Source organism: Apis florea, unplaced genomic scaffold (genome assembly GCF_048593485.1).
Source record: "Apis florea isolate Af1SG1 unplaced genomic scaffold, ASM4859348v1 contig_3170_pilon, whole genome shotgun sequence".
NCBI classification, from domain to species: Eukaryota; Metazoa; Arthropoda; class Insecta; order Hymenoptera; family Apidae; genus Apis; species Apis florea.
In genome coordinates this window covers 5533326-5560327 of record NW_028256714.1, presented here as the reverse complement: position 1 = coordinate 5560327, position 27002 = coordinate 5533326, and the positions used below count along the sequence as shown (strand labels likewise).

The window sequence follows — 27002 nt, the reverse complement described above, 5'->3', positions numbered from 1 at the left end:
AAATATCCAACCAATTAAGTTGAATGTTCAATGAATTATTTTATTAAATCATTATTCCTTATCCACAAACACGACGAACTTAGCATAAATGCGATAATCCTATTTGAGTTCGTATTCCATACAATTTGAGCTGCGTCATTTATAGTTGTTGCTTGACGAACGATGCAAGCGATGTTTAAGCGTAAAAGGATAGCGCCTTTAATCACGTTATGTTGCATACGAAATAGTCCTGGATTTTGAATTTAAGAATGAGAATGATAATTATATATCGATGACCGAAGAAAAAAGAAACTGGGGTGTGCCTTTAACGTTGCTTGAAGTATTAGCGACGATTTTGGTAACTTAAATTGCTTGGATTACCAGATTGCCGCATTCCACCACCTCCCCTTCCACCATCACCTCCTCGTGAAAATCCTCCACGTCCACCTCTTGTACCATGTTGACCACCTCTCATCATTCCTCCAGGTCCACCTATAAAAGAAAAAAATATAATTAAAGCTTACAATAATTTAACTATAATACAATGAATACTATGAATCATTTAATTTATGTTATTTTACATTGTATTATATTAAATATTTACATTTTATATTTTATATTATGTAGCTATTATATTTATTTAACATTAAATTTAAATCGTTTCAATCTATTATTTATATAAATTTTTATTACATACCGGGACCACGTTGTTGTTGCTGTTGTTGTTGTCCGCCCATTGCTCTCATACTACCATCATTCGAATTCAATCGACCACCGCTGCCTTCCATTGTTCTAGGCTTAACTTTTTTTTCTTCAACATTTAATTTTTGTCCATTTTCAGCAGGATAGTAAATTGGCTAAAATTAAAAAAATATATAATGAATCTTTTAATTGATTAAAAGAAATATTTTAACAAAAAAAAAAAAAAAAAAACTAACCAAGTTCTGCAACACTTTGCTAACAACTTGCTGATCTTCGAAAGTGATAAATCCATAGTTAGGCACTTTTCCTGTATTATTACCTTGTGGACCTTTGCACCTATCATTTGATTTACTGTGTATACGTAATTCTACCACTCTACCATAAGATTCAAACACTTGACGTAAATCATCTTCTGATGCATTGTGCGGTAAGTTTCCAAGAAAGAGTTGATGGGCATCGCTATATTGACTTTGTCTTGTTCCCCGACGATCACCATCTAAAAAATTTATTATTTATAATATAAATATCATTAATTGTTAATAATTATGAATGTTATTACGAATATAACATAAAGTATAAAAAAAATAATACTTATTTACGTTCTTAATAAACGTCTTTACCTCGTTGCACTGCCCCTCCTCTTGGAGCTCGTTGTTGCTGATGTTGCTGTTGCTGTGGTTGTTGATTACCAACTCTATGAGTTTGTTGTTGAGGAGTAGAAACGCTAGTTGATGTAGAAAGTGTAGGTCCACTATTAGTTGGATGTAATGGTGATCTATCGTCTAAACGTAAGTTTGTCAATGGAGGCTGAGAACAAATATTATAACGTATTTTATATTTATATTTTGTTATAAATATCCAATTTATGTATATAATATCATAAAATAAATGAGATATTAAACATGTTGTTAAAAATAACTATCATAATTGAAATATATACCGGTGACATAGATAATTTGGGAGCTTGAGGGCTGGTAGCTCCAGTAGTACTGGGGAATGATTTAACAAGATTAGCATATGTTTTCGGCCCACTACTAGTTACATTTGTATTTGCCACTTGATGTTCTGGTTCAGATTCTTGTACAGATGTGGTAAATGACTCAGTTTCGGGTTGTTCTCGAGTTTCATTTGATTGTACTTGTGGTTCATTTTCTGTTTGTTGTTGCTGCTCAGTAGTGGAATCCAGTTCTGTTTCTTGTACAAATTGTGTTTGTGATGTAGTTTCAGTTATATATTGATGTTGTTGAGCAGGTGGTGGAGGTGGTTGTTGTTGCTGTTGCTGCTGCTGTGCAGGTGGTGGTTGTTGATTGATCAATGGTGTTTCTTCATGAACCGATCCATTTAGTACTTGCTGCATTACGGGATGTACCTAAAGTATTAAATCTATATAGTGATTGAATTGAATTGAATTGAATGATTTAAATAATTTAATTATAATACTAAACTAACATGAGTTTGTTGTGGTGGTGGAGCATAATATATTTGCTGCTGCTGTTGTAGTACAGGTTGTTGTGCAGGGATAAGCGGTGGCTGAGCTTGAGGTTCAGTAGATGCAGCTGGTGCTGAAAGTTGCTGTCCTCGATTTTGATGTTCATCTTCTTCCGGTTCAGAACGACCTCCTTCTTCCCCTTCCCTTTCTCCAGATTCACCTACACCTCCTTCTACAACACCTACATCCGTTTCCTCTTCATCAGGAAAGATCAAATCTTGATAACGAAATATGTCATTATGTACATAATATGTTTTTGGTGCTTGTATAGCCAAAACAAATGTTTGTGTAAAACGGCGCATTGGTTGTCCAGCATTGGATAATTCTCCAGATACCTGTAAATAATTTAATTATTAATAATAAATTTAACTAATTTTCAAATATTAATTATAAATTAATATTTTAAATAAATATAATAAAGATAATAAAAAATATAAAATAATTAAATTTTTATAATCATTAATATCATCATATCTTACTTGTACAACAACACCATTTTCAAGAGTCAATTGTGAATCAACTTGACTTATTTTAGCATGACAATCTCGAAAGTTTAATTGTTGAATTTTTTGATGTATTTGCTTTTGGCCAATTGCAGGAGTAGATTCTCTATTTGAATCTAATCCTCCATGTACAAAAGAAGAATGTTGATTATAGAATCTAAAATTATAATTTTTTTAGTAATATGAAATAAAGATACAATTTTTTTTTATAAAAATTATTAAATTACCTATGGAGATGCGCAGGAGCTTGATTAAGTAAAGTATAATATTGTCGGACAAATTCACGACCGACATTTTGTGGAGAAGGGGATGCCTCCATGACCATTTTCTTATTTCTAACTTCTAAAATAGTACTTTGCTTAAACAGCAATAGTGTGTAATAATCGTGTGAATTAAAAGTTTAGATTTCTGTAACAGAAAAAAATACTTATAATGTATTATATTGTTTATACAAATAAAATGTATATTTTTGTTATATAATATATAAAATATATAAATATTTTAATATTATTTAAAATTAATAGTAAACATTTAAATTATATAGCAATTAAATTCAAAAAACAAATATTTTAAATTAAATATATATATATATATATATATATATAAAAAGATATAAATGTATTTAAAAATTATATATTAAATAATTTATTATTATTATTTATTTATTTATTATATAAAAAATGTTCATATAAATATAAAATAAACATAAAAACTGATTATAAAATACAAATATATATAATCAGATAAAAATTAAAAATATGCACATTAATCAAAGTGGCTATCTATGGATATCACATGAGAATAATGTGCTTAAAATTAATTTTATTAATTTTAAATTGTTTTGAAACAATTTTATTATAAAAACTATGTGATATTTTAGATTAGAGCAATTCATGCTATTATATATAATTTTTTATATGAAATAAAAACAATAATGTTAGAATATAAATGTATTAAAAATGTATGTAATAAAATATCTATAATTTCGGTAATTTCTGCATTAAATTATAATCAAAAACATGTACGATTATAAAAACATGTGCTTGCGTAAATATAAAAATTACGAGAATCTCTCTTGCAAAGCAGTTACTTGAAAACAAAAATCTGTAGATCATCTTTCAACTCGTGTGCTGTGCGAAGTGCGAGGTCGAGGGCAAAGGGGCCGCCCGGTTGCATGAGCAAGCATGGCGATTTTTCTTGATCTGAGAAATAGTAACGCTAAACTTCTCAGCGTAAAATTTTAATAAAATATTTCAACAAATATCATTTATCACAAGCATCAAAACTTTCAATAATTTTAAAAATAATTTACGAACTACAAATTTAGTTAATTCGTTAACAATGGGCAGCACTCTTCACAGTCTCATATCATGCTTGCCTTCCTGGTACGGTCTCAAGTCTTCCCTATGAGGAGTCGAATCAAAGAACATCGGCAAAGCCGATTTTATGGCGTTATACACTCACCCGATGGAATCACTTATGCGCGACACAACTCACTGCTTTTCCCGGCAAAACGAGATGCTTCGACGAAAACAGAAAGTTTTCACGAATAACAACAGTCCACAATAATGTTAATTATAAAAACAGTACAATGTATGAGTCCTCCAAGCACCTTGATGTCAGCACATGCAGCGGAACCTGCACAGAAGCACCGGTCGTATAGAGATAAACGACTCTCTTACAGAAGCTGACTTCTTAGCCAAGCTATGCGGATTTTACAGGAACTACATCATCAATCGAACAAATTCCAGAAGGGCACTTCCTTGCACTTACTAAATCGCTGATTGGTTATTTTATTTTTCACATGAAAAATCAGCCAATTATAAGATAGCTTAAATAGAAAAATTCTATTGGACAGACATATATATATTGATCCAATACATGTTTCATTCTATTGTAAATGATATATTATTGGATGGTTTATTAAATAAAGCACTTTAGAATTAGCTTAATATCTTATAGTGTGTATTTATATACTAATATATAAATTATTTTCCATAAATTATATTTATTTTATTTTATATATAAAACAATTAAAATTTTAAAATAATTATATTAATAGCATAGTTTATGTTTTACTTTTTATCATTTATTTATTTTGATTATATATATATATATATATATATATATATATATATATATATATATATATACTTTTATCTTTCTGATTTTTGTTTAAGACTAAAATATGATTGTTAAAGATTATTATAATTATTTGTATATAATTAAAAATAAAAATAATACATTTTTTAAAAAATGACTTTTATTTTATCACACCTTTAATTCGAAGAAAATATTTAAAAAAAATACTTCAAATTAAAAATATTTTTTTTTATTATTTTTGTAAAATGTTTTTATATTTATTTTTATATAATATGATTGTATATTAATAAATAATATTTATTAAAAATAAATAAAAGTAATCTAAATATTATCTTATAAAAGTCATTATTTATTTATATTTTTTCAGAAATAATTTTGTTATTATCGATATTTCAAACTATTATTAATAAATAATAAATAATTAATAATATAATAAATCTAGTGATTTGAATAACAAAATCTTTAATTTAAAAAAAAAATCATGGTTATAATTATAAATTTTAATGAATAATTTTAAATAATAAAATAAAAATTAATAAAGATATTTAAAATAAACAAAATTAGATTCCACAAGTAATATTTTTAATTTTTTATATACAATACTTTATAACAAAAAAAAATTTATAATGATCTATAATGAAAAAATGTTTTCAATAATTTTATTTAATTATATTAATATATATAACATTAAAAATAATTGATTTTTAAGGTTTAATTATAATAAAACAAAGTATTAGAATACATAATACATTTAATTATATAAAGTACACAAATGAAAAACTCATAAAATTTACATACCAAAGAATTTTTACAAATAAGTGAAACAAACTTAAATTGTATGTTATGAAAATTATCTTAAACATTTCTTCTCTACGCGGGGAAAACAAATATTTTAAAATTGATTTTTTATATATTATTCTCCTAAAAATAAATTTCATACTTTATTTTAATATACTCTATATGTTTTCATACAATTGAATTTTGTAAAATTTTATTGTATTAAAGCTGTTAAAAAATTCTTTAATTTAATGATCAAAATATTTCATAACACAAGATAAGTAAAAATATCAAATTCCCCATTTTATATACACATCAAGATAGAAATTCTTTATATTTTTTAAATAGAAATTAGTAAGCAAAAAATATCGTTTAACGAATCGTATAAAAAATTATAAAACTTAATAAATTGAAATATACTTTCTTAATTAATAGAAAATTTAATTGAAATATATCTTATTTTCTACAATTTAATTAGACAATAAGAATTTATACAATACTATTCAATGAAAATATTTAATATTATTGAGAATGCATTTTGTACATTTCATTTTAAACTGTGAAATTAAAAAAAGGCAATATTTTTTGTCTAATTTTTTTAATGTAATACTTTTGTGACATAGAACAGTGTTGAATTTGAGAAAAATACAATATTTTCTTTTAGTTTAAAAATCTTATTACGATGTTCTTTGCCTAGAATGAAACTATCGATATATAAATATAATGTACATGTGTTGTTCTTGAGTGTAGAATAAAAACTGAAAGAATACCTAGCTCGATGCATGTACTGTGGTAGAATCAGCAAAATATTGTTTGTAATACAAATTCACTAAATCCTCGTGTCAGTCTTATTTAAATCTAATGTATAGATGTTTATCACTATATTTTAATGAAATATTGTGTACATATCATTTTCCAAAAATTAAATTATTAGGATCGGTTAACACAAATACAAACATACGCGGTATATATTATGTACACAAAATGAATTTATTTTATCCTATTCTTCTTACCAATAAGGAAGCAATAATCTTTTTACCTCTTATTTCATACCTCACACAATCATTATAAACAACTCGGTACTTTTCATTTTTGTCTTATCGTAGCCGTGTAAAAAGTACATTGCCTGCTTACTCTTCTATAGTGGATCTCCTCTTATTAAGTTTAGTTTATAGACAAATTAAAATAATCTTAATGTTAAAAATAGGGACAGGTTATTTCTTAATAGTCCCAAGCGATGAATGAGAAACTTGATTGTTCCTAATATATCTGTATTTAAATTATTTCCTATCATCTTTTGCTTTCCCATTTGCACAAAAATATTACGTTACAATATCTCATCGTAAGGCATATCATCGATGTAATCATCCATACATTTGAAATAATCATTATGCTGTATTTATATTTATGTCAGCATATAATATTAATATTTTTCAAACGTACTATGTTACAAATTACCTTACGTTGAACAACGTAACGTACTAACAGTAAAAAATTAGCGATAAATAAGATGAAATGAGGAAAGAGACCAATGTGAAATATGAAGTATTTTTCACTTTGTACAAAAGGGTAAACGAGAGATGGAAGAAAGCATTGTGTACCTATATATATATAATATATATATGTATATATGTTTGCTTTTGTTGTCTCCATAATACAGATGTATTGCTAGACGCAAAATATGAAGCTATTACAGTTTTTGTCGTGACTCCTGATGATTCATTTTATTTTGCGGCAGTAGTCTGCGTTGTTGAAAATCTTGCTGAAAGTGACGTGGTTTAATGGAATGATGATTTAACGAGTGATGAGATAGGAAACCTGAAAATAAGAATAAATATTTAAATGTTTATTATATTATTTATATATAATATTTATATTGTTATAAATATTTTTATTGTGGAACCACATGAAATCATTGATAATGCTCAACATAAATGACACTGGAAGAGGAAAAGAAAGGTTGTTGAATTTATAGATGTCAGGAAGCTATGATGACTCACCAGCGGTTACAATGCGAATTGCATTGCGGTCGCAATGAATGATTTCCATTAATAGGGTTGGTGCCTTTGGTTCTGACGACCACCTCCCCTCTGCTTTCCGCCGTAGCCTGAGCCTCCTGAAACAATATCCACGATGTACGTTAGTCCAGCAAGTTGGATATATCTCTCCGCTTTCTTCTTCCCGTAGTTTTTTTTCTTTTCTTTTCTTTTTTTTTTTTTTGGAGAAATTAGAAAAGATTAACTACAAAACGATTTATTTGTAGAAATTACCGCACGCACACTTCTATTAATAATAGAATAAAGTACGAAATAATATATAGATATACAGACTAACGTAATGGATATAAAACTACGAAGAATCTACATAGAGGCTACAGGCTAAGGTAGTAAGCTGCAAGGCTGCGTTCTGATTCATACTCTCCTTTTCTCCTTACACATTTCTGGAATCTGCACATGCTGAAATACTGAAATCTTCATATTGCTACACTGTATGTATATTTAAAAAATTGTAACTTACTTAAATAATTTATAATTATTTTACTAAGGCTTTATTTTAAACTTATATTAATAATTCTTATATACTATTATCAAAACATAATCTAATATATCATTAATATTATAATAATTTAAATTGCTTTGAATAACCAGAAATGTTTAAGGTTAAGGATGTGAAAAATGAAATAAAGATGAAATGAGTGAAGTATTAGCATGAAAAATAATTTTTAATTAATCATTAATTTTAATTAGGTTGTGTTGTATGCACAAAATATATAGATAAACAAATAACATTTTTCTATATATTTTTTTTTCAGAATATATCTATAAAAATATACATTTCACAAAAGAAACATAGCAATATATCAGTATAATAATTTTAAATCTTAAAAATGACGAATTTCAAATAGTAAAACATTTAATTTTATGTTTCTATATTTATATTAGTGATATTATAACAATTAAATATTTTAAATATATTGAAGAGACACGTGAAAAATATAATTTATTTAAAATAAAATACTAGCACATATTAAGATTTTTTGTCTTAGTTTCATTTGTGAATATAAATTATAAATTTTTACTAATTTTTAAATATATATGCATTTTTTATTTAAATTAATAAAATTAATAAATTTTTGTGCTTACAAATTTATTATTAAAATTGTTAGATGATTATGATACTATTAAGAACATATTAAAAAATATTTGTATGTATAAAAAAAAATGAAATATAAAATATTTCAATTACACAAAAATTTCTGAAAAATGGTTAAAGAAATTAGAATAAATAGATATTAATTTACAAATATAAAAAAAAAATAAAATAAAAATATTATTAAAAATGATATAAAAATAAAGTATTTGTATACAGATACACTTAATAATACTCTATCTATAATTGCTGAAAATTTATTATTCTTATTAGTATCGTAACTATAAATGTAAAAATTTCATATGCTCACACGTACATGTACACACATACTTCAGAAAGAAAATAAAGGGAAATGATGAAGGAAGAACATAAACAAAAATAAGATGCAAAGTAGTATGATTGATGAAAAATAATTGATGAATGAATGTGAATTTAGAAATTGGAATTTGCTAATAAAGTAGAGGACACGTTCGGGAATACAAAATAGAGAAGGAACGCTAATGCGTACCTTTACCGCGTGCACCACCGCGCCCACCACTGTAGCCACCATCGTAACTACCACCGCCATAGCCATAGCCGTCTGCGTTTCATGGAACACACGGTATAAGAGACAAATGGGGTCAGTATAAACCGGCAATTGTGCTTTTATAGAATAATATATCTATGATAATAATAATAATGATCGCCGGTACAATATATTTAATACATAATATATGTTAAATACAATTATACAAAAAAAAATTATTAAATTTAAACTTTAGTATTAAATATTTTTTCTTATAAAAATATATAGTTCAAATTATATTAAATCTGTATATTATATGAATTTAAAACAATATTTAACAATATTCAACAATATTAAGAAATAATCTTATCTTCCAAAGGGTTTATTGTTTGCACATTTAATATGTAATACTAGTGCAGAGGCTGTTCATAAACTTATGTATCGAAAAATACTATGATTTTATTATACCGTTAACATGAAGTGGCATGCACTTAAACTTCTTTATGACGAAAAAGTTTAGTGTAATAATTTATAATTATTTGCCACAGTCCCAGGAAAAAAGTGTGTGCAGGGTCGAACACGCAAATAGATATATATGTAAGTTTATCGTGGACTTGCTATTGTGTTTTTAAGATTTATTTTTATTTAATATATGTAACAGGAAATAATTTTATAATTGATAAATAATATTTTCATTTTTAATGATTTTGTTTTTTCTTATGAAAAAAAAGTTATAATAATAACATCATAATGAAACACAATTAAAAAAAAATCAAACACAATTATTGCAAGTATTGATATTATTATCATTTAAAGAGTGTGTTAGTTTTATGAATGAAGTGGTTATGTGAAATATGTGAAAGCATGCACATTAGGATTACGTGGCAGGACTTGAAAGCAAGGATTGGAGGTTTAATATACCATATCATACGACATTGTCCTGTATAAGTTTTGCTTTTATGTTCTCCACACATTTAAAGTTCACATATAACTATGTTACAGTGACTATATGTGTTGAAGTTAGCAAGTCTACAGAACTTAAGAGTTATGATAGTAAATATATAAAAGAATTTATTTCATGATTCACTGATATTTATCAATGAATATATGAAATCAATACTTTTTGTGTAATATTTTATTAATAAAATGATTTATAATGAATTTTTTATTGTAATAATTCTTAATAAATATTAAGAATTAAAGAAATAACTTAAAAAAATGATTGTAAGATGCAGAACTGGAAAGAATATTAATAAAACAGCAATATTTTCTTCTTTATATACATTATTTATAAATATGACATTTTTAATTAATATTATTTAAATCACCTATATATCTATTTTTATTTTATGAATATATTGAATTTAGTGAAAACAACCAAGATTTGCATTTTTTTTATTAGTTTCCTTTCTAGCTCTGCATATTATATTAATTAAATATATACAAAGAAATTAAATTTTTTAAAGAATGTTAAATTGAATTATAATCTTATTTATCTTCACACATTCACTGTTACATATTATATGATATCCTGCTTTCCTGAATTTAATGTCGTTCATATGTATGTGTGTATATATATGTATATATAAATTAAATATTAATAAGGTATTAAAAAATTTAACTTAGGAAATTGTTAGAATTAATAAATTATTTGATCACAGCTCAAAAACAGCCAACCCTCTGGAAGTAGGGGTTTATCTTTCGGATTATGTTATTTTTTTTAATATTATATAGCATATATATTATACATTATTTTTATAATTTAAAAATATAAAATATATTTTAAAACAAAAGAACATAATCCGAATGTAGTTCCTATATATCTGAGCTGCTGGTTTACTCTCTTAATTTTATATTAAATTATATAATTTATACTTTAATTTTTACATTATATTTAATTCTTCAATACTTAAAATTTAATAATATAAATAATATTAAAAATAAAGACTCCGCTGATTTATCTGCAAACCAGCGCTCAATTTGCAACATTAATCTATCATATTAATTTTATATCATTTAATATAATTTATACTTATATAATATTAAATTAATATTATACTATACCAAGATAAATTTAAATTTATATAACATAAATAAAAAATTTTCTATAAAATTTTACTTAAAGAAAAATTTTATAGGAGGTATGGATAATTAAAACTTCGTGTCAGGTAATTTTGAAAACCTTATTTAAAATTTGATCATTATTTTTAAAATTCATCCCATATGTATATGGCTCAAAACATTTATTGTAAAGATAAAAAAGATTTATTTTTTAAATATTAATATTTTGTTATAGTTTTAATCTAAAATTATCTAAAAATTATTTATTAATATTATTAATTTGAAATTATTAAATTAAATCAATCATAAAAAATTCAAATATTTGTTATTAATAAAATTTAAAATTCGAAAATATATTATAATAATAATAATAATATAATAATAATATAAGTTGTATCGTATTTTAATAAAAAACATCAATATATTATATTAAATTATATTTAATAATAAAAATTTATTTTAAAATTATTTTATAAAATTTAAGTTTATGTGCGTAATAAAAAAATTATTATATGTATAATATATCAGATTAATATTAAATTTAGAAGTTTTAATGATTTTAAATATTAATAGAAATCTATATTATTTGAGATATTAAAAAATTAATGAAATGTATAAAGAATGGAATAAATAAATAAATAATAATAAATAAAATATAATACTTGTAATAATTATGTTTGTTTGCCAAATACACTGGGACGGTAGCAGCAAAAAATCATCTGCTACTGATTATTAGAAAAAAGTGAAATTAAATTCAATATAATCCTACACAGCGATAAGCGCGTGTAAGTTCTTTTAATAATAATCAATAAAATTACCGTATCCACTGTAGTCGTAACCACCATAGCCGCCGTACCCACCGCCGTAATAATCGTAGCCTCCTCCGTATCCATCATAGCCACCGCCATAACCGCCTTGTCCGTAACCGCCGCCGTAACCTCCTCCGTATCCACCTTGGCCCCAACCACCTTGACCACCAAAACCACGTCCTCTACCTCCTCTTCCGCCACGGCCGCCTCGACCACCAGCACCGCCACGCATACCTCCCATGCCATCTGGTTTTGGTGTTGCTTTTTTCACATCAACCTATTTAATTTATTTCAACATTAATATTATTTTTTATGTAGTTTTTTTTAGAATCAATTAATTCACGTATCGTATTGCTATACATACTTCTTTACCATTGATTGTCTGCTTAGGTGTTTTCAATAATTCATTTACTACTTGTTCAGATTCAAAAGTAATAAAGCAAAATCCTTTCCTTTGGTTCTTTGTCTTGTCAAATGGCATTTCCACTTCGACAATCTATAACAAATTATTTAATTTCATTATATTTTTTCTGAAGAATAAATGAATAATTTTTGTAATAGAAAAAATTATAATATTTACTGTTCCAAATTGAGAAAAGAAATTTTTAATATCATCATCCGACAATTCCGTCGAAAGACCACCAACAAAAATTTTACCATGTCTAGCCTTTGCTTTTTTAGGATCGACTTTCTTATTATTAATTACATGATCACCAGCTGCCATAATCTAAAATGTAAATGATTTTTATAAAAATTTATTTTTTTTATAATCTTAAAAATTGATATCTCCGAATAACTTTTTTTCAGAAATTGGAATATCTTCAAATGATTTCAGTAGCAGAACTGGACATAATTATCATCATATTAATCAAATATTTTTTTATACAACTTATTATTTATATTATTTTTTATACATAATTGATCATAATCAAATATTTTTTTATACAACTTATTATTTCATAATTTTACCTTATCTAACGATTCAGCTTTTGCAAAAACAATAAAAGCGAATCCCCGCGACCGTCCCGTATTAGGATCTGTTTTGACATTAATGCTTTCAATATCACCATATGTACCAAAGTGATCCCTTAATTCCTCTGAAAATTAACATGCTTATTTAAAATTTTAATAATTAAATTTATTAATTATTTACACCGTTAAATTTTTATGAAAACTCAGTATTAAGTTTGATCTCATATGATTGATATCATCTGAAGGTGTCCTAAGTAAAATAACATCATAGTTTATAAATAATATTATATTATAATTTTTAAAATAAATAAATAAAAAATACTCACTATCTGTAGTTTCCCAGCTTAATCCACCCACAAATAATTTCCTATAAAAAATAAAAATGTTACAATATTTGACTTAAATCATCAATTTTGAAAGAATTTTTTTTATATAAAGTATTATATATTGTTGAGCATCTTTTAAAAAGTTTCTTTTAATTCATCTTTTAATTAGTTATTATTTATTAAATTATAAATTCTCATTAGATAAAACAAAATGGAAATACTTTAACAACACTATTATGGAGATAATCATACAAAGTTTTACTCCATACTTAAAATAAACTTCAATTGCTTATAACTTAATAAGTCTTAATCATTTTTGTATATCAACTTTATTTTGATTTTTTTATAATTAACTCTCTAAAGATGTTCCACAAATACGTTATATAAAAAAAATCTAATAAAAATTATACTATATAACTATTCATTTATAAATAATTTTTAATTGATATTTATATTTTAATTTTTAATTTTAATTAAAAGAAAATTTTCTTCTAGTAAAATTATTAGAATTTAAATCATGCTTTTTGAATGAACATTTATTATTATATATAATTTAAAAACTAAATTAATAACAATAATAATAATAAAAAAAATGTACCTATCATTTAAAGAATCCTGATTACCCCCGGTTGACCTGCAAAGCAATGTAATATATTTTATTATAATGATCTTTGAAATTTATATAAATATTTTAAGGACTAAGTTTGAAGCAAAAATTTAAATTTTGTTACAAATTATTTCCATTTATATTTGAAAAAGGAGTTTGACTTGACCCCTGGAAAAATTAGAATAAAAGTTAAAATATTAAAATTTAATATTGACAATATATAAGAGATGCAATAGATCAATAATTATATATTATTTGGAAAAAGGGCACTGGATAAACTTTTAAAAGACATTTTGGTAAGGAATTTTTTCAATAGGTAATGTACGTAATTTATTAAATGCTTCTTATGTATATAAATATATAATATATACTCATGTATATATAAATCATGTAAATTTAATCTATAATCAATTAAGTGACCTACATTAATGTCTACTTTAAAATTTGGAAGAATAAATAATTTTGCGAGAATAAAATTATCTTAATTTGATAGTTACGTATATTAATAAGGACACAAAATTACCTAGAATAAATGAACTCACTGATAATCTTATTGTATGAAAATTATGTTTGTCCTTAATAAAAAAAACAGGATTATGAGAAACAACCATGAGAAGACTGCTTTGCACACCACATAGACCTTGATTTGAACTTCAGATAAATATATTTATCAACAAAAATTAAAGGAAAAAACTTGGAAAAAAGTAGATATGTAAAAATTAACGCATTGAGAGAGCAAAGTACTTTTCACGATGTTCATGTGAACCCGAACAATAGTTATAACTCCAGTTGACATACAGCTGCTCCTAAAGGAAATAAAATTTATCTTTTCCAAGTTGAACTCTGACTGCTGATTGGCCCAAAGAATTGACATATGGTAGATAGACTGCAACTCTATTAAAAAGCTAAAAAAATTGTTTCCATATTACAAGTTAATGATGGTCACTTCTTGATATTTTTTAAATATCTATATGCACATAATATTTTGTTTATTTATAGTATATTTATATATGTATAGTATTTCTCTCTTTTTGTTTATTCATCAGCAAAATATTATATTTCAAGTCCTGATATGCTTTTCAGCCTTTTCATACACAAATATAATAAGCTGCAATTTTTCACTTTTCTGGCAGTGTGATGATAGTTGTCTGTACTTAGATTGATCTTTTCATATATCATCTAGGGCTGGTGATAAATACCGTAGGCACCAGTCACTCGCCGGTAATCAGTTGTTGGTCGGGTCACGGTTAGCCGGTTGCGAGCCGCCCGCCATAATCGCACTGGGTCGTTTGCCACCTGCAGATCAAGCCACATAAACTGGGTTAATGGCATTCCGACCTATAGGAGTTTTTCGCATTGGCCCTAGTGACTCTGTGCTTTGATCACGCCCAAACAGCATTGACATCTGATCAGAAATTACTCTACGCGTGACCCAGCAGGCAAGTGTGTGTCTGTGCGAGACTTATTGATCTGACGTAATTGACTCGACTTCCAGTGCTTGTGTTGTGACGAAACATGACGGACTTGAACTTGAAGTAGACTTCTCACAATAATTCAGACTCAGAAGTCAATCATAAGGCTTCACGGTTCAGTTCACAGATCCCAGGTAAGCGTACATATTGTCAATCATGAAGAATTGACTAACCAGAATTCTGCTGCAATGAATCAATGAGGAAGACTCAGCTGGCCAAAAATGCATTTCAAAGTTTATGCTCTATAAAAATATTACAATTATTATTTGCGTAATGTGTAGAAATTTTTATCATTGATGAAATAACTTCTTTTTATCATTTACAAAACTAGAATAGAATTAACTAGGAAGGAGAGCAGAAATAAGGAGTTTACACAAAATTACAAAATTTTAAACAGATAAATGTATACCTCGCAACAACAGCACTTATAAAGTTAAAATACTTATTATTCATATATGTATAGTTACCTTATTATAATTTTGCAATAAAGAACATGCAATATTTACTTTTGATTTTCTCTTTTACTTGTAATAGACTGATATAATAAATAAGGAAATGCCAGCTTTAAGTTATTTTTTGTTACTTCATACATAGATATCACATCCTTTAACACGCATTTGTACTTCTGGTATTTGGGTGAGAGGAAGCATACCTCCAAATTTTGTTTTATATATAATAATAATAATTTTTTTATTTTACCTATTATTTATAAAATTTTTTATAACAGATATAAAAACTATACATTTTAATAAATTTGAAGGTTACATCTTCTTTCCCAGTATCAATTGAAGTAGTTCTACAAGTTACAATCTAAAGTAGCTTACCCATATTGCAAAAACATACCCCAAACTATGTAAGAGTTTGTGATAATCCAAAGCTGTAGGGATATAAAGAAAAAAAAGTCGAATCCCTTAGGTATAAAACTAAAAATGCTGTGATAGTAGAAGAAAGTAAAAACGAACGTATATGCGACATTACAAAATATTTACATAGACTGTGTCCGTACATCAACATTGACATCTAAATTCGTCGATGAGCAAATCGTCCAGCTTGAGATCTCGTTACGCTGAAAAAGGGGAAAGGCAAAGTGCTCTGCCCTACCACCAAAAATTCTTACAATCTATTAATAATTCTAATAAACATCACGACAATTCTAAATAACCAAAGATCATTACGCATTACCCTCCCTGAATAATCTATATACTCATTACATTTATGATATATTATTTAATGTTCTGGTTTGACGCATAAATGCGTGTTGTGTGTGAAAAACACGAGGACGTGATACGATGTATTAGTAACAAAAAATTAAAAAAAAAGATGTGCCCAAGCAAAGCGTATCAAATCTATATATAAAATTTCTTGATTAAGCAATAAAAATTCATTTTTTCTTTATAAACTTTACAACAATGCGTGGGCGCGCCCTTTCTGAACTTGCGGCCGGCATTCCTTTCAATTTGACCGACTCACTTCCTTTTATTGTTTTTTATTGTTGGTTTTAGAAAAAATGATTGATACCTAGGATTTCTTTATACTGCAGCAATATAAAAGAAGTTAACTGCAATACTAGGAACGCTCGCTTTAGAATTGATGGGAACGGATTACAAATTTTCGGGACCTCGCGCATCCGCCATTTTGTCATCGCGACAATCGTATCGCACAAAGCAACTCTCGTTTGGAAGCTTTATATTCCCGCGCGTTCTAAGTACCAAGTGAATCGAAATCGATAATTTTGTAAAACGACGTTTTATTTAATCACAAGATCGTTATTAAAGATGAAAAGGGTTACCTTTCCTCTTGCGATTCTTGGCCATTTTCTGCGGCGTCCCCGCCGCCGTTCTCTGCTTCGCCGTTCTGCTCGAAGTTTTGATCGGCAATATCTTCGCTGAAGTCCTTATTCTCCTGATCGGCCATAGTTTATTATATTTTATTTTTATTATTTTTATGAAACACTTAAAACACAATTATAAATCGCGTTTTAACGAGTAATTAAATACACTACACGAGCTAACAACACTCTCACGTCCGTACTGATCGGCCGCCGAATGGAGAAGGGAGAGGTACGACTTGCGCTCAGTTTGACTCAGGAGATTCCGCGCAAAGCATCATGGAATCTCTTTTACTTCCCCCATAATAGGTATCTGAGCCAATCAGATTTCACCATGCAGTGCCGTACCTTTAGTACTTAATACCAGGTTAGTTTATAATTTTCAAATATGTTATATTATTTATAATAAATTTTATACAATGGTAAGAAAAAAAAATTAATATTTTTTTCACAGAACATTATTTATTATAATTACTCTCTAATTTTTGATTTCTTAAACTTAAATATAATAAAATAAAATTAAATAAAATTTTGAAAATTAAAAATAATAGTTATTATTATTAAAAATAATGATTAATATCTTAATAATCTTTTTTAATGAACTGATTCCTTATTTTATTTATATGTATAATTAAATATTTTAATAATTATTAGGTAAGAAAATGGTTTTACTTACCATACAAATTATTATAAAAAATTTAATTTCAAGAAAACAATGAATTACCAATAATTCAAAACATTGTTACGCTCCTATTATACCAATCGATGTTGTCGAGTATTTTAGTGATGTTAAGGGGCAATAGTGAATATAATGGCATGTATACGAAAATTTTAGCCTTGTGTGGAGAATGGAGCGAAAATGTAGAGCCAATAAGATTCGTGGTAAATGCTAAGTAATATATGCCAGCCAATAAGAATTCAGAGAAGATCCAGCTCCATTCAATATCATTTCCCAGAATTCTATGCGCATAATTTCTAAGAAATCAATAAAATATTGCTTCTAAATTAATTTTGATATAACTATTTTAATAATTTTGTATTATTATATTTTTATTTTTACTATTTGAGTATCAACGTTTATTAAAATGATTAAGTAAAAATGAGATTTCATTTTCATGTTGATGTCTAATAAAAGCGGGAAATATTTACCGTTGATTCAGCGTTCTCATTGTAGACGCTAATAGTTGGCGCTAGTATCAACCTAGATGTCGTTGTATGTACTTCAGTCATTCAATGATATAAAAATATACTGTGTAAATTTATATATCATAAAATAAAATTTTTAAACAATATTAAAATAAAATATTTATTACTAATTAAGAAATTTTTTCTTAATTAGTTAATTAAGAGTAGTATTTTAAATTCTTTATATATTATTATTATTTACTCGTTGTTGTAATAATAATTACAATTGAACGTCCTTATTATTTAATGTTTATTTATACTTTCGTCAAATTTAATTATTATTTTATTTATTTATTTAAAATATTTTTCGTTAATATTTATAGTCATATAACTAACAAATAATCAAACGATTGAATTTATTTTTTGAATGGATATTTTATATTTTTATCAATTAACGTTTGTTTTTTGTTTATAAATGGAAGTTTAGTTCGCGAATTGTAAAATTTTTAGATAGATTAAAATTTTTGTAATGATATAATTTTTGAATATTTTCTCTTTCAATTATCGAAATGCCTGAACAAAAGGTAAAGTCAGATTTTTATTATTTTTTATAAAATAAGAAAAAATATAAGGAAAAATACTTTTATTTTAAATAATTTTCCATATCTAATAAATAATCCATAGATTTTGAGGCTACAAGATGTTTGGCGTACTTGTAATAAAATACGAGCTGCAATATTTCGCGTGGGTTTTAATTTATGGGACTTTTACAAACCGTTAGATCCTAATAATAATTCTTTGATCTCAGGTATATAATATGATATAATCTAGTATAATATAAATAATAGTATAATATAGTATAATAATTTTCATTTTTTCATTTTAATTTTAATAGTTCAATTTTTTCCATATAATATTTTTAATTTTTCAATTGCATCATATTTTTAAAATTATCATATTAAAATTTTATATTATTCAATATTATATTTGTATTTTATTATTGATTTTTAACAGATATATACTTAGCATTTACAGATATTATATCTAATGAAGATTGTATTTGAATATGAACTATATAATGTTATTAATACATAGAGTCAAAATTTATTTCGGTATTGGCTGGCCCACTGAAGGATCAAATTGGTTTATCTGACAAAGAAATTTGTGACTTGGCCGATTATTTTCGTGTTCAAGATGGTCGAATATTTTACACACAGTTTTGTGACATAATTCACACTAGTGGTATGATTAATTTAAATTTAATAGAATGTTAAATAGTTAAATATCAAATTAAAATTTTTTTTAATTATGTATCATTTACGAATATTTAAAAAGATTTTATATATATGTAATATAATATTATATTACGAATTTATTATAAACTATTATATATTATGTATTACATGATACATAAATAATTATATTATTTTATATATTTTATTATTCATTTAAATAAATAACTAAAAATAAAATAAATAATAAAATAATGAGAAAATAAATTTCAAAAATTTGAATATGAAAAGAATTTGTATTTATTCAGCATACCTGACTCGGTACCGTTAAGTGAACTCATCGTTGGAACAAAATTTATTTTCTCTCATAAATATTCGTATTTGACTATCTACTATTTTTTCAATGAGTTATTAACCTGACAAATTAAATAAAAGAATTAAATAAAAAGCATAGTTGTTTTTCCTATAGTTCCTGAATTTGATAAAAACAAACCACTTGTAACTGGTTTGGAATGGGAAGATCCAGAACATGTAAATCGATTAAGTGCAACGGAATTCCGAAAATTATGTCTTATACTTACTCAAATTGCCGTTCTTGTAAACAAAAGAAAACTCATATTAAGACCTTATTTTCAAGATTACGAATTGGTATGTAAAAGATAATTTTTTTATTATTAATAAAAAAAAAATTAAAGATATTTTATGCCTCTTATATTTTTATCTTTGAATGATAAATATCTTTATTACTTTCCTTTTTATCTAGATTTCAAAAAATGCTGGAACTGTAACTTTTACGCATTTCGGACGAATCTTAAAATTTTTAGGTATTCTTCTTGCTTCCGAGGAATTTTGTTTGCTTGTAAAAAGATTCGCGAAAGATGCTTATACGATCAATTATGTGGCTTTCTTAAAGGCGATCGACGAAGTTCAATCGTATTTTGATAAACATCAAATGCTGGCTCTTGGCGGAGTAATATTTTATCTTATGAATTTATTATTTATTAATTTATAGATTAATTTATTTTATTGACAAATGAATTGCAAAATGAAATTATGATAATATCTTACTTATTTAAAAGGAGTTACTTGATCAATTTCCTGGTCGAATTATCACGGCTGAATTACCGAAACTTCCAAGGCCGGAAATTGGTAGAGAAATACCAAGCAAAGTATTTGGAAAGCAAACCGTATTTCATCCGGTGATGGAAGAACAAAAAACTGTAATGCCTTTGATGGAAATAATTCAACGTATTCAAAGACATATACTAGAACATCGAATACGTATTTCGGAATTTTTTAAGGTGATAATTTTTAAACAATAATAATTTGTAAATAAAATTTTCATTCGTTTTTAATATTATATAGGATAATATAATTTTAATACAATAAAAATTTAATTTTCATACTTTTAAGATATTCTTTTTATAGTTTATATGTGTACAATTTATATTAATATATTAGAATACACATTTGAAATTTGTTTATCTCATAGATGTGTCAAATAGTAAATAAATAATTAACGGTTATTGATAATAGGACTTTGATCCTCTGAATGCGGGTAAAACGACCATTTCTAACTTCAGGAGAGGATTGGATGGGCTTCAGGTTTCAAGTTTGGGGCGTCTTTATCTCGCGGAAACGGAAATTGACGCGCTTATTGCGCTTTATAAAGATCCAAATGATCCAGATCGTGTATGTTGGCGTACATTTGAAGATGACATTGACAAAGGTATTTTTTTTTATACACTGTGTGATCGATTTATTTTTTTATTTTTCGTCCCTGTTCATTTGCAGTGTTTACCGTGAAGGAACTTGAAAAATTGCCGAATTTGAAGGTTGAATCACCGCCAAAAGAAATAGAGGAACTAAGTAGGAAAGGAACTTTAGATTGGCAATGCCAAGAAAAAAGCAAAAGAGATCTTTGCGAGGAAACATTGTTGAAAATTCGGTATCGTGTCAATGAAAGACGAATTTTGATAAAACAATTTTTCAAAGATTACGATCGGTACGCTTCAATTTTCATTCAACAACATATACATGCACGTTATTAAAAAAGTAGATATTATATTTTTACGTTTTTTAATTAATTTTTAGGCATAATAAAGGTCACGTGTCGCGTTCACAATTACGCCAAGTTTTAACGACTGCTGCTATATTACTTTCTGAAGAAGAACAGTTTGCATTAGAACAGAGATATAATAATGATTTAGGCTTCAATTATAATTGGTTTTTGAGAGAATTAGAAGCTTTGCCAATTGAGGAACCTTTATATCACTCTATGTTAAAAGAAAAAAAACTGATAAATGCTGAAAAACCGCCATTGGTACTCACAGATGATGAAACAAATATACTTTTAATTTTAGCCAAAATTAAAGCAAAAGTTGTACGCGAAAGGATAAAGGTAAAGCATAAAATGTGAATATATTTATATTCTTCCTTTATATTCAATATTTTTACTTTCATGGGAAGGTTATCGAATTTATGCGTCAATATGACGTACATAACGAACATGTTATAAAAAGAACAGAGTTTCTGCGAGGGCTGGATCAACTACGTTGTAATTTGTCTTGCACAGAAATGGGAACTATTATGGACATTTTTCAATCGCCTTTAAGGTATACAATATATGTTACATATATATATTTAATACATATGCATATGTATATATATTTTGTATAATTAGCGATTTTTATAATTAATGTAATTATAAATATTTTAACCTCTATGTTTTCAAAATTTCAATTATAGTTTCTAATAAAATCGATCTAATTTTTTAGGTATACAATATTTAATCAAACGAGATTAAAATATAATTTAACAATTTTCAATATATTATTTTTTTTTACAGACCAGATTATGTGGATTATGTCAGATTTGGGGAAACGGTTGAAGAAGCTGTTGCTACGGGAAGTTTAGAAAGGGCTCCACTTTTAGTGCCTGTGCAACACGTGCCTTCAGAAGCTTCCCCTAAAACATTCTTAAATTTCGAGGAAAGGCACATGGCGACGGTGGCAATAGACAAATTAAGCAGATTACACCAACCAAACCTCGAAGAATTGTTCAAGGTCTGCAACTATAGAAACACCTTACTATTTAAAATCTTTAGATTATATGTTTAAAAATGAATCAAATATCAGATAATTAATATTTTATAATATTTATCAAATGCTTAATTATGAATGGGTATAAATAATTTTTTATATATATTTTTATAAATTTTTTATAAATTTTCATTTTGGATTTGAAATTATATATTTTTGCATACACATATATATATAATTTTTTTTTAAATTACAGAATTTTGATAAAGAAAATATTGGTACAGTTTCAAAAGAATGTTTGATGAAAGCCTTGTCTATTAGAGGTATGCTAGAATTAATCACTATTAGAGAATTGGATGCTATGCATAAATGTTTTTCTATACTAAGAGGTGGTCGTTTAGAAATCGATTATCGAGCATTTTTGCGTGCTTTATCTTTAATGAAAGAAAACAGAAGATATATGCCCTTCTAAGTTGTTGTGTTTATATATATATATATTTATACATATAGTATAAATATTATACATATAGTAGTTTTATTATAAAATAGAAATTGTGTCGTTGTATTATATTATACATGTAAAATATTTTACATGAATAAATCAGATTGTGTTATCGATTCTTATATATATATATATGTATGTATGTATAATGAAATATCAAATTTATTGTTAATATTATATTATTAAATTATATATATATTAAAAGTTACTTGATATTACATTAAAATATATATATTACATTATATATATTATATATATATTTAATTATTATATTTATATTATACTTGATTTAATTATTGTATTTTGTTTTCATTTCAAATGAAGTAAGAGTGTTCCAAATTTATCTATTTGAAATATTTTATAGAATTTTTTTAAATATCTTAAATACACATATATGTTTATAATATATACATATATATTATAAATATATATATTATACAAATTTTATTTAAATTTAATTAATCGATATTATATTGAAACTACTCACGAAGTACAATTATATCATAATTTGAAGCGAGTGAATAGTTTAGAAATTTTGAACATTATAGTTTCTTTAAGCTCTACCTGTCGTTAATGCTACGAAGGGACAATAGAACTTTCCCTTTTGAAGTGAGGTATTAAATATCCGACCTCCTGAACCTTTGATATTTGATTTGACAATGGTAAACGTAGTAACTTTGATCGTTTTTTACCTGAGTTACAAATTCGTTTGTTGAATTTTTTTTTAGCCAATCTACGTTAATATGTACTTTGATTACTTTGGTTTTTTATATTTATTTAATTAAACTAAAGATCTATTATCCAACGAATAAAAAAAAATACAACTTTGAATTCCTTTTATTTATATTATATTATTTATTTATTTACTTATTTATATTATACGTTAAAATGTATATACTTATAACGTTGTTTTAAAGATGCAATTAAAAATTATTACAATGACAATATTGAATATTATTACATGGAAAAAGATAAATATATTTATAATGTATAAAAATTTAATTGAATAAATTCTGTTAAGATTTTTAATCAATAGATTAGATAAAAAACCATTAAAATCAAATAAAATCAAGTATAAGCACATAATTGTCTAGAATAAGTATAAACAGGGAAATTAAATAGCGAGAAAAGGATAAGAATAAGATGAAAATTAGCGCCATCTCTTAAATGTTAATATTATTTCTTTAAGTATATCTCTTTAAAGGAGGGTAAAATAGAGTAAGAATTTGTTATTAGCGCCATCTGTTATGTAGTTTAAAAAAATATTTTTGATAATTTTCAAAAAATGGCGCTGATAGTAAATTCTTACTCTATCTTACCTTATAAGAGATTAAAGAGATACTTTTGATATTTAACAGATGGCGCTAATATACAAATCTTATTCTATCTTTATCTCTTTCTTATTATTTTCTGTCCTTTCTTTATCTGTTTCATTTGCGGCACTCTAGAGATGGCGCTGATTCCCTAATTTTTACTATATCTCTATCCTTTTCTTGCTATTTATTCTCCTTGTCTATACTTACTCCATGCGTGACTTACAGACGAGGATGTTGAATGAATAAGTATTTTCATCATTTATCTTTTGAAATTACAATGTATTTTAATGTTTGTTATAAAAAATATAAATAAATATATTTTTCTTTATAATGTATTCCAGAATCATATATATCTAATTTTTTTTAGATAACTTTTTCAAATTAATTTGTAGCACATAATGTTTGAAAAACATTTGAGAAAAATTTTTGTTTCCATATAACGAATCTAGTCAATCTATCCAATCATGATTTCATAAAATAAATATACTATTAGAAGATAAAAATTCCAAATCTTCTACACTTCGAACAATCATTTTTCTTCTATCTACCAAGAGAATATCCATCTTCGTTAAATATTATAGAAAAAATTCAATTTTTTATGATTCAATCTTCTATAATCTCTGTTCAAATCTTTCACAATACTGAAGTTGGGTGAAATCAGGATTTTTGAAAAGTTACTTTATAACTATTATTATATATTATCGAATCGAAAGAAGATGTTGCACAACTTTTCTCCCAACGACAAATCCTTGTTCTCCCATTATCCGAAATATTTTTTCTCGTCACGGTAATTACATTTTACGTGTTAAAATTCGCCTCGCATGGAGGACGTGGAGGTAATTAAGTGGAGAAGCGGGGTCCTAGAGGTTGTGTAGAAAGACGCGGAGGTCAGAGCTCGTGACCCACTTTGCCCATCGACAACTACTTCCTACTTGGAGAACATCTTGTTCTTCCCTTGTTGAACGTAGCAAACGTAGGCAACCTTTGCCTCGAAGAAATATTGCTTTAGAAAAATCGTGTCGAGCGCTAATCGAACTTCTTTTTGAGAACTTTGACGGCCATCGATCATTCAAAGTTACACGTGGAGCTTCCCTTTTCGAGTTTTCGATCTAATAATGTTGTTTTAATCCTGGATTAATACGTGAGATCGCTCTGTCAATGCAATATCTCCATCTCGCTTTATCTAACCTTTATCTAAAATTAAATCGTAACTTAACCTCATTCGACATTTTTCTATGAATGAATGATATTGATCCAATTTTTTTTAAATTTAATGTTAATTAATTCGTTCAGTGATCAAGAAAAAACTTTTTGCAATACGATAGATGGCAGTGAAATCGTTTCATTTGCGCGATGAAGGAAATAATTATGGAAATATTTTATTTTCTTCTTTGTCTTATTGTTGAACAACGAGAACAAGAATGTTATTAAGTATAATTAATTAAGTATGTGAATTATGATACTTACTAAGATTGAAATTACACGAAATAATTATATACATATTTTGAGAGATTGACGGAATTCATGGTGTAAATATTCGAATAATTATACCTTTAATTAAGAATGAATTAAAATCACTGGGATTTAAATACGTATTTGGTAGGAAATTTTACACGTGTATTCTTACTCATCATAATACTAATGCTTACTAAATTACTCATGGTTGTAATTATTATAATCATTTCTACCTGAAAGTAGATATATCTTAACCTCTTTTCTCATGTTTCTCCTGTTGCCATTTTTGTAGAAATGAAATTCCCATAACAATTCTGTGCAATCTTTTGGTACTTTAATGGTTTAATGATTTATGGTTTTATAATTATGTAGGTGATGAATTCAATTAGTGTGAAAATATTTTTTTCTAGTTATAATTATAATTTAAATCTGATATAATATATAGATGATAAAAAGAAATTAATAGAATATCAATAAATCTATTAAAAATATAATCAATCATATAGAATTTAATAATATTAGATTTATTTATTCTTAATTTAATTTAAATTTTTATTTCCTTCTTATCTTTTTCAGAGATTTTACAATTTCAAAATGAAATTGATCTTTGCTTTTTATTGTTAATTGCCACTTTCGTTGATACTCAAGTGTCATTACTGCCATCAGATAATTTTCAAAGTCATCTACGAAAAAATCAACGAAAAATAGTTGCTCTGCATTATTATTTTTGATTGGTTACAGCGTGTTGAATACAAAAGATCAAAAAATCTTCGATATACACTAATTCCAAATAAATCGTAAATATGCACTTTTTGAACACAATTTATTTGAAGATAAAAGTAACTAAATTTTTTAATTAAAAGTAATTTAGCATCGTTATCCATTTTATTTTCATTCATTTTCATCAAAAACATCGTTATTATTTATAAATCAAAACCTTGTTGTGCTTGTTTCATATTTCTATCTTATTTTTTCGTCCAATAAATGACAAACGATAATAACAATTTATGATATCAATATATCACGAAAGCATTAGAAGACTACAAAG

The 27002-nt window shown here is 25.8% G+C and overlaps 3 protein-coding genes and 1 non-coding gene across 11 annotated transcripts; 1 reads left to right on the top strand and 3 right to left on the bottom strand.

The window, feature by feature from the left end:
* Nucleotides 1-174: 174 nt before the first annotated feature.
* rin (ras GTPase-activating protein-binding protein 2) lies at nucleotides 175-4407 on the bottom strand. Its single transcript, XM_086909971.1, has 9 exons — nucleotides 4138-4407; nucleotides 2901-3081; nucleotides 2650-2830; nucleotides 2131-2505; nucleotides 1622-2050; nucleotides 1302-1488; nucleotides 918-1177; nucleotides 677-836; nucleotides 175-471 (listed from the first exon to the last, which is right to left on the bottom strand). Exons 2-9 carry the CDS (start codon nucleotides 2996-2998, stop codon nucleotides 323-325), a joined length of 1839 nt encoding a protein of 612 aa, XP_086766097.1. The 5' UTR covers nucleotides 2999-3081; nucleotides 4138-4407; the 3' UTR covers nucleotides 175-322.
* A 1102-nt stretch (nucleotides 4408-5509) lies between these two features.
* Nucleotides 5510-17559, bottom strand: sqd (RNA-binding protein squid). 8 transcript variants are annotated; one of them, XM_086909966.1, is made up of 10 exons: nucleotides 17245-17559; nucleotides 13975-14010; nucleotides 13377-13417; nucleotides 13048-13175; nucleotides 12659-12805; nucleotides 12443-12574; nucleotides 12088-12355; nucleotides 9212-9283; nucleotides 7554-7669; nucleotides 5510-7371 (listed from the first exon to the last, which is right to left on the bottom strand). In XM_086909966.1, the coding sequence occupies exons 1-9, from the start codon at nucleotides 17367-17369 to the stop codon at nucleotides 7602-7604; spliced, it is 1017 nt and encodes a 338-aa protein (XP_086766092.1). In that variant the 5' UTR covers nucleotides 17370-17559; the 3' UTR covers nucleotides 5510-7371; nucleotides 7554-7601. The 8 variants fall into 8 exon arrangements, with proteins under 8 accessions (XP_086766092.1, XP_086766094.1, XP_086766090.1 ...); XM_086909968.1 differs by having other exon boundaries at nucleotides 12130-12355; nucleotides 17245-17516; XM_086909964.1 differs by lacking the exon at nucleotides 7554-7669.
* LOC116414268 (small nucleolar RNA snR61/Z1/Z11) lies at nucleotides 12879-12946 on the bottom strand. Its single transcript, XR_004224752.1, has one exon. It is a non-coding gene; the product is annotated as a small nucleolar RNA snR61/Z1/Z11 (small nucleolar RNA).
* Nucleotides 17560-18838: 1279 nt separating the features above from the next.
* On the top strand, nucleotides 18839-23305 carry LOC100867927 (uncharacterized). Its single transcript, XM_003693043.4, has 12 exons — nucleotides 18839-18992; nucleotides 19093-19216; nucleotides 19504-19650; nucleotides 20110-20288; nucleotides 20404-20610; nucleotides 20720-20941; nucleotides 21177-21369; nucleotides 21435-21645; nucleotides 21735-22041; nucleotides 22110-22255; nucleotides 22489-22705; nucleotides 22938-23305. The coding sequence occupies exons 1-12, from the start codon at nucleotides 18978-18980 to the stop codon at nucleotides 23151-23153; spliced, it is 2184 nt and encodes a 727-aa protein (XP_003693091.1). The 5' UTR covers nucleotides 18839-18977; the 3' UTR covers nucleotides 23154-23305.
* Nucleotides 23306-27002: the final 3697 nt, after the last annotated feature.

Coding starts and splice junctions, on each gene's coding strand:
- rin (XM_086909971.1), bottom strand. CDS start 2,998: ATGGTCATGGAGGCATCCCCTTCTCCACAAAATGTCGGTCGTGAATTT. Junction 2,051..2,130: donor CACCACCACAACAAACTCAT/GTTAGTTTAGTA, acceptor TTAATACTTTAG/GTACATCCCGTAATGCAGCA. Junction 837..917: donor GCAAAGTGTTGCAGAACTTG/GTTAGTTTTTTT, acceptor TTTTAATTTTAG/CCAATTTACTATCCTGCTGA.
- sqd (XM_086909964.1), bottom strand. CDS start 17,369: ATGGCCGATCAGGAGAATAAGGACTTCAGCGAAGATATTGCCGATCAA. Junction 13,176..13,376: donor AAGCTGGGAAACTACAGATA/GTGAGTATTTTT, acceptor GTTAATTTTCAG/AGGAATTAAGGGATCACTTT. Junction 7,372..9,211: donor CGGTGGTGCACGCGGTAAAG/GTACGCATTAGC, acceptor TCTTATTTTCAG/GTTTCCTATCTCATCACTCG.
- LOC100867927 (XM_003693043.4), top strand. Junction 20,942..21,176: donor GTATTTCGGAATTTTTTAAG/GTGATAATTTTT, acceptor TATTGATAATAG/GACTTTGATCCTCTGAATGC. Junction 21,646..21,734: donor TTTTTCAAAGATTACGATCG/GTACGCTTCAAT, acceptor ATTAATTTTTAG/GCATAATAAAGGTCACGTGT.